Source organism: Aptenodytes forsteri, unplaced genomic scaffold (genome assembly GCF_000699145.1).
Source record: "Aptenodytes forsteri isolate BGI_AS27 unplaced genomic scaffold, ASM69914v1 Scaffold336, whole genome shotgun sequence".
In the NCBI taxonomy this organism is placed as follows: Eukaryota; Metazoa; Chordata; class Aves; order Sphenisciformes; family Spheniscidae; genus Aptenodytes; species Aptenodytes forsteri.
In genome coordinates this window covers 2,430,970-2,439,037 of record NW_008794911.1, presented here as the reverse complement: position 1 = coordinate 2,439,037, position 8,068 = coordinate 2,430,970, and the positions used below count along the sequence as shown (strand labels likewise).

The following is an 8,068-nucleotide window of genomic DNA, read 5'->3' as shown; positions in this document are numbered from 1 at the left end:
CCCCCGGCCAGCTTTCCCCAGTTTATGTACTGAGCATGACGTCACATGGTATGGAATGTCCCTTTGGCCAGTTTGGCTGTGCCCCCTCCCAGCTTCTTGTGCACCTCCAGCCTTCTCAGTCAGTAGAGCATGGGAAGCTGAAAAGTCCTTGGCTAGTGTAAGCCTTGCCTCGCAACAACTAAAACATCGGTGCGTTATCAACTTTGTTCTTATCTTCAATCCACAGCACTGTACCAGCTACTAGAAAGGAAATTAACTCCATCCCTGCCGAAACCAGGACAACCTAATTGGAGACCAGGGCCCAAGTTGCAGTGCTGCTGTATTTACCCTGTAGGCACAGGTATGTTCATCTTCATATTGTCACTTACTTGCAGTGTAACTCATTTCACTGCAGTTGGTAATGCTGATGTTCACACATTTCATCACAACATGCTATTTTGCTTGCAATTATCCGAGAAGAGACATCAACGCCAATGTTTCAATAGGTTGGGAATGTAGCCCACTGCTGAAGGGCTTCTACAGACCCCCCAGCAGCCCACTCCTTTTACCTGGAGGTGTTGGAGGTGTCGCCAGCTCAAATGCTAATCCCAATGGCTGCAGAAGAGCACTTACTACCTGCACAAGGAATGTTAACCCAGGCTGACTTGTGCAAGTTGCTTGAACTTCAGACTGGACTTTCAGAAAACTGTAGTTAAATATCTATATTGTGCCTCACGTTATGATACCACTATTTACATTTGAACAACCGTATTTATATTTGAACAGCTGTATATCCGGGGGAAACCATCCTGAATAATTGTGTTGATTATTATTAAGAAGTAAAGGCATTCAAATCTTTTTTTAGTCACTGAAAGATTTCTAATAATATCTTTCTTCCCCCACTAATTATATTTCTAGAAATAAATTTGTGAAATGCTAATTATACCCCTTAATAACCTCTATTTCAGAATCAAGTGGCACTCAAGAAATTTGAAGATTCTAAACCAATCCATTTTGGATTTGGGAAGAGACGAGGTAGCATCAAGAAGTAACAAAGCCCCCAGAGAAGTGATTTTTGCTGTAAATTTTCTAGCATAACATTGCACCTGATTGCTTATGTGTTAATTTTGGCTTAATTACACACTAAGTTTTGTGATGTGGAATGGGAGTATCCAACAAGGATAAATAACAGGACCGAGGACTCTGAGACTAGCCTCTCTCTGTTACTCAAAGGACTTTTATGTAACAGCTTCAGCTGAATTTTAAGTACCTTCCCTGCAAGATTTTTGTTAGTCCCTTACAGCATCAGGTGGCTGGATACAAAAGGTATATTGACCTGACTACATACACAGTGAGATACTTCCAAGAAAGTCCTTTTCCATGTCCAACCAGTGAAAATTTCCTGAGGCATTATATCCATGCACCAACAGTCTTTCTACTACTATCCAAAGACACCCTTTAAAAGAGCAGTGGGCCAGGCTTGATAGGCACCTGACACCAGCAGACACCAACATTTATTTTTGGGCAAGTCACTCCCAAGACGGACATCTTTGCTCCCTATTTAATTGAATTTCCTTTAAATCTTTGTTGGCAGTCTAATGGGACAAAACAAGGTCAAAAAGAGAAAAGGTGGCAGGGTCTAGGCGTAAGATGATCCTCTGTTCCAACTCTGCAAAAGACTTCAGAATATTTTTGTCTTCAGAATACAATTATATTTGAAAAGTGTGTAACAGCCAGGAGAACATTCATCAAAATACTGTATGATTAAAACTAGCTTAGATGGATTTTAAATTGACCAGCCATTAAAACTTATTGAGACCCACCTGATCAGCCATGAGTTCGGAGAGGTTAAGTGTGACAGTTTGGCAGAACTTAAATATTGGGACTCAAATTAATGCACAGCTGAACATGAAGGGCAGAATTATAAACACCAATATAATTTGCTGATGCAACCATACATAGTGGTCCACTTCTTTAATTTTTAGACTTTATAAAGTTGGTCAAGACCTTGTCTCGTCTAGCAGAGTAGCAGATTCCAGTCCACAAAGCACAAGGGAGAGAAGCTCTTGTGGCTTGATCCATTAATCCTGTTTGAAGGCCTGAGCTTTGACCTTCATCATTTTTCCCGCTTGTTCAAATTTCTCTCAGGACGAACAGCTTACTTGAAGATCCTTGGCCCAAGCCGGGGGGCGCAGGGAGTAGCCTGCTTTCTCTGCAGCCTGCTGTCTCTGAAAGGGATGTTGTAAAATCTGCTGTAGCAGATGAACCTGGAAGCAATTAAAACGGGTAAGGTTTTATACAAAATGTTTTCCTGCAAACAAGAAGAGTCTCTGCCACTTCATATTATGCACCCTCCTGGCTCCAGAAACTACTCCATGAGTTGCTTACTATTATTAGTACTACTATTAATACATTCACTACTCTTTATATTATAATTAACACTATTAATAGTTTTGTTAATATTTTTAATAGTAATTGGTATTAGATAGTACAGTGTTGGTCAAAGTGTAATAATATAGGTTCAAAGTGTAAATGCAACAACTCTTTCATTAACAATTATGCCAATTATTAATAAATATGTCAAGAAAGAAAGAAATAATTTCACCTCTGAGAAATTATTCAAATTAGCTTTTTGCACTGCTGATTCTGCCATCCAATTCCTAAGTATGTATCTAGGATTAACAGCTGAAACAAAAAGTAAATCATGTTAAATTTAGTTAGACATATTCAACAAAAGCAAAACACAGTCATTGAAACGTGTCATTGAAATCTTCAAGAAGGCTTAATTTGCAGATCAAGAAAAAAATGCGTAAAAGGGAAAAGGAATGAATCAATCTATTTATTTTTATGAGTTGCTAAAAGGATTTTTTTTAACTTGCACAATCAGTAATGCCAAAGTGCCAAACAAAAATTCGAACAGTATAGAATAGCACATTGATACACAAAGGGTTTCCTGTTGTGAACACCAGCAGACTTTTCAAGTGAGATTAGTTTACCATGACCTAGGTTCCTGCTAGATTGTTGGAAAGTATATTTCAATGTTGTCAATACATTCCTGGAGATCATAAAAATTAATATTATATTATGTAATGTAAAAAGGAATTATTGATATATTCATTCAAGTATATGTACTTAGATATTCCTTCTTCTATATCATATATCAAAAGTTCGGCCATAAAAGCCTTTAATGTTGGATTTCAGCTGTATTTTTCAGAAACTACTTTTTCAACTTTGTCAGTCCTTTTAGTTTCATGGGAGGGCGGGGTCCACAGTTTTTTCTACAACTGTTTGCTCTATCTTCTTGGAAACACCCATGACAGTTGCACTGCTTCTCTGGCATGTTCCTGGCTGATTGTGGCTAATTAGCGGTAGGGAGATTGTAGGGACATTGAAAATGAAACTGCTGAATTAGTAACCCAGGCTGTATCTTACAGCATGGCAACTAACAACTCATAAGAGGAGTTCCGTCAAACTGTATGCCGAGGACAATTCTCATCAGCACACATGGCGTTTCTTATCAATTTTTTAGCAGGTAACATCAACACAACTCTTATTTTTGCTCTGCAATTAAAGCCTAGGATTCTGCTTCAGAAAGTTTTCCCTTTAATTAACGAATAAAACAATGTTACAGATTAATTGTAACAAACATTTCAAGCTTGCATTGTAAGTCTTAATTTGACACTGGTCTGCATATTTTCCCAAATTCAGTAGCTGATACTACATGAAGAGATCAATTAGTGATACCAGAGGCATTTCACCCATGGACTTGAACCCAAAAGTCTGTGATTTATGGACAAACTTCATCTGTTCCTTCTCTTTCCACTGGTGTCCCAGCAGGTTTTATATGAATACACGTTCTTCAACCCTCACGTTTTATATATTTCTTTCAAAAAATCTGTGTAGCTTTATAAAATATTCTTTTAAATACCCTTACAGCATATTTGAAAAAGGCTATTAGAAAAAGCAGAGTATTCATCAAAACCACCATCCCAAAATTCCCTCTACTCAATTCCTCTAATCAATTTGTTATAATCTTATCTTATTTACAAATAATAAATTATATTAGGAAGGGGACAATCAGAAACAGTATTTTGGATAAAAAGATTAAACTTGATCTTGTTCCATTTCCCAATTCACTCTGTTCTTGCACCTCCTTGTACTGCTTCTTCAGCTTGCAAACATAACTTGTTTATCCTAGTTGATCACCAAGACAATTGATGTCTTTGAGAAAAGCTATGACTGGCTCCTCCTAAGGTTTTGTGGTCAATCGCAGGACTTTATTCGTATTTAAAAGCTCCCCGGACAGAATGCATCTAGCGCAGTGAACAGACTTCTCTGTAATAAGCACTGCTTCTAAAAAGCACCATTTAACCAGCTAACAAACTAGAATTTACTGAAGCTATGTAATCAGTGAAACAACACTTGCATGATTATTTTAGGTATCACAATACAATTAAATTCTTTATGTTTGAAACTCAGCGATAGCCATTTTAAGCCACAAGATTTGACATGCAGCAGCATTACACAAAGGGTCTTTACGTTATTTAGAAAAGGACAAAAAAAAAAAAAAAAAATCACTCTCTGCTCTAAGGGCTGAACTCTGACCGCTCATGTTCCTGCCAGAAGAGAGAAGGTGAAGCCCTCTTACAAAATCAGAACATGCGCTGAAACCAGAAGCATCTCAGGTGGCACTGCCACTCCCTCCTTTATAAAAGCTGCCCGGGTAACAGAACAACATTCCGGCACAATGTCCAGGTGCTGACTTCCACGAGAATGAAGACTGAGATGCCATCCACCCAGATACAGACATTCTTCTTTTTCACATTACCGTTGTTCTGTATGTACTTACATATATTAAACAAAAGCCAATAAATACAACTAGCTATTTGGAACCCTGATAACCTCTACATAGTCATAACAACACCCTGCCCTAACTCCTAAAAAACCAGTGTTTTCCCACTCGGCAAAATAATTTGCTCTGGCCAAGTATTTGATTTAATCCAGTAAATGGGTTTTCAACAGTAAAGTGTGATAACAATATAAAAAGAGTATTTAAAAGGTGGAGAATTTAACATATGACTCATACAAAAAATGATAATTCACACCATGACTCATATTAGCAGGACAATATTTGTCCCAGAAATATATTCTTAACAATTGCAAATTGATAAGTTTCACAGTGGCATTAAAAATACCTGTAATTAACACAAGTGACAAGATAATTATGAAAGAGTAAGACAAGCCAGATAAGAATAGGACAAAGCAGAAGAAATTTTGTGCCCTTATGAGCATTTTATGATCTGGTCTACAATTTTTTTTTTCACATTTTTCTTATGTAAAAAAATACAATTATAGACTTGTATTGGGATTTGGATTGTCAAAACTTTTTGATCAACTCCTAAGAAACTAAGTTTAGGCAGTACAAGATAAAGTGCTACCAGGAACTAAAAACTAAATGAAGAGAGAAAAAAAAAAGATAATGAATAAGTGATCAACTTCAAATGCTTCAAGATGATGTACTTTGAGAAGTGAGATATTCTACTATGCTTACTAATGATGAGGGAAAGGTGATGAATAATGGCGATATATTCAAGGTCAGTCAATACTAAAGACAGCAATACAAAATTTAGTGGGACTTACCAACCCATATAAAAATCTAGAGAGCCACGACAGTTTTGTCTTTAACATGAAATGCTGGGTAAAAATGCACTGTTGACTGAGTTGAGCCAGATTTCTGCTGCAAGTTGTAGTGACAAGGGACAGCTGTTACAAGCAAATACTTAAACAAAAAAACCCCAATTTTAAAGAGATCACAAGGGGCATCTAAGAGATCTATTGAAATGTATAGATGTAAAAGAGAACAACAACAACAAAACTCTGTAAGAAACTTCAGTCACACTGTAATATGGAGCAGCTAGCAAAAATGTAACAAGATTTGTTGATTTTAAAAGGAAAATTAAATTTAAAATAAAACAATAGCAAATTAACATCGGTAGCCTGTTACAAATTTCTGCAGCTCTGCTGTATGAATATAGAGTGATGACCGATTATATGGAAGAAAACTTAACTAACTTAACCATGAATCTTTGCTTATCAAGTTTTGGACTGCTACCAAAACTGAGACCACTAGCACAAGTGTGATCCTGGAGGCAAAACCTTTTCCTTGTTTCGTCTGTCTCCTGTACTATAAGAACCTCTGAGGTGCATGTGGAAAAACACGATGCTGGTTTGCAGAAGATCATCCCCAAACTAGGATCCTTTCTGATTTGGAATAAAAACTCAGAATGTCATGATTTTCTCTAAAAGCAGACTCAAAAAACATAGAAAAATAAGAAGCGTGTTTAGACAGTTTTCAGCATTAAATTTTAGCTGAGGAAAACAGAGGCGCTTGAAACCTCAAAATAGTAGTTGAGCTAAGAGCCTCAGAGTCCCACAGTTGAAACTTCTTAACCCTACCAAAATACAAATAATAAAACAAACCTTTCTTCTTGGTAACTGTTTTCATATTAACTTTCTAAAAATACATGTAAAATTGTAAGAAGTGTTCTTAAATAGAGCCTTGGTTAGAAAATGTAGATGCAAACTTGAAGGTCCATGTGATGATAAATTGTGCCCTATGTAGTTTTCCCTATCTTATTACTGAAAGTCAGTGCTATCTCCTGCCGTTTTCCTACTAAATCAATTAAAGCTTTCGAACACAATCAATATCTAACAAGAGTACAGCCATTTCCATTAGAAATGAGAATAAAACGCCCTGCAAAGCAGCGTAACATTGAAGCTTATAATACCTCTTGTGCAGAATTTGATATCCTACATTTTAAAGCTTTCGAACACAATCAATATCTAACAAGAGTACAGCCATTTCCATTAGAAATGAGAATAAAACGCCCTGCAAAGCAGCGTAACATTGAAGCTTATAATACCTCTTGTGCAGAATTTGATCAGATCCTACATTTCCTTCATTCCCTTTTGGCCAGAGATTTTCAGTTGCTCATTGTCTTTTATAGGCAAATTTCACAAATTTACCACAGCTTACTGCAGATCCAAAAAAATCTCTTCCTGAACAATTCTTAGAATTTCATATCCGCTGTTTCTGCTGTAATAGACAGCTAAATGCAGTACCTCTACCATTTTGTATTTAGAATAACTTGGAGAATCAAAGTACCTTCCTTTGACTTCCATGACTAGATAGTCCTTTCACAAGTAAGGGTATTTTTCTCCAGGTGCAGGAAAAAAAAGTGGGTGCCTATCAGAAACCCGAATTCTTTATAATGTGTAGAAAGGATCTGGACATATTTGAACACTCAGACAAATCTTAGTCTATTCAGCCAGTACAGGATGCCTACCAGAATCTTTCCTGGTATTATCAAATGTTCATTGTCGGAGAAGAACAATGTTCTTCGGAGCAATGCAAACTGACACATTCACAGACTGCTGAAGGAAGGAAGTACAGATCAAGGAAAAGATGTTGCTTGCACTCAGGAAAAGCAGATACAGCAGAAGAGGAAGGGCATCTGTCACAAGGAAATCAAATCCTACAGGCCCTTTCAGGGAGCACCCTACTTTGCAATGAAGAGTTACAACTTGGGGAGCAGCCAGAGCACGTCCACCATTTCAAGACACTAAGGTGAAGCCCCATTTGAGACATGACAAGATACAGTCAAACATGCTCCCACGGGCCAATAATTCTTAAGTTCTTAGAATCATAGAATCATAGAATCATTAAGGTTGGAAAAGACCTCTAAGATCATCAAGTCCAACCGTCAACCCAACACCACCATTCCCACTAAACCATGTCCCTAAGCGCCTCATCTACACATCTTTTAAATACTTCCAGGGATGGTGACTCAACCACTTCCCTGGGCAGCCTGGTCCAATGTTTAACCACTCTTTCAGTAAAGAAATTTTTCCTCACGTCCAATCTAAACCTCCCCTGGCGCAACTTGAGGCCACTTCCTCTTGTCCTATCGCTAGTTACTTGGGAGAAGAGACCAACACCCACCCTGCTACAACCTCCTTTCAGGGAGTTGTAGAGAGCGATGAGGTCTCCCCTCAGCCTCCTTTTCTCCAGGCTAAACAACCCCAGTTC

The 8,068-nt window shown here is 37.6% G+C and overlaps 1 protein-coding gene across 1 annotated transcript in view; it reads right to left on the bottom strand.

Moving 5' to 3' along the window:
- Positions 1 to 1,940: 1,940 nt before the first annotated feature.
- Positions 1,941 to 8,068, bottom strand: part of LOC103895601 (UPF0061 protein Pfl01_0444) — a 27,340-nt gene continuing 21,212 nt past the window's right edge. The window contains exons 18-19 of the mRNA XM_009275245.1: positions 2,585 to 2,664; positions 1,941 to 2,246 (exon numbers count right to left, since the gene is read on the bottom strand). Coding sequence (XP_009273520.1) covers positions 2,124 to 2,246; positions 2,585 to 2,664 — 203 coding nt within the window. The 3' untranslated portion in view covers positions 1,941 to 2,123. The remainder of the gene's footprint in view (positions 2,247 to 2,584; positions 2,665 to 8,068) is intronic.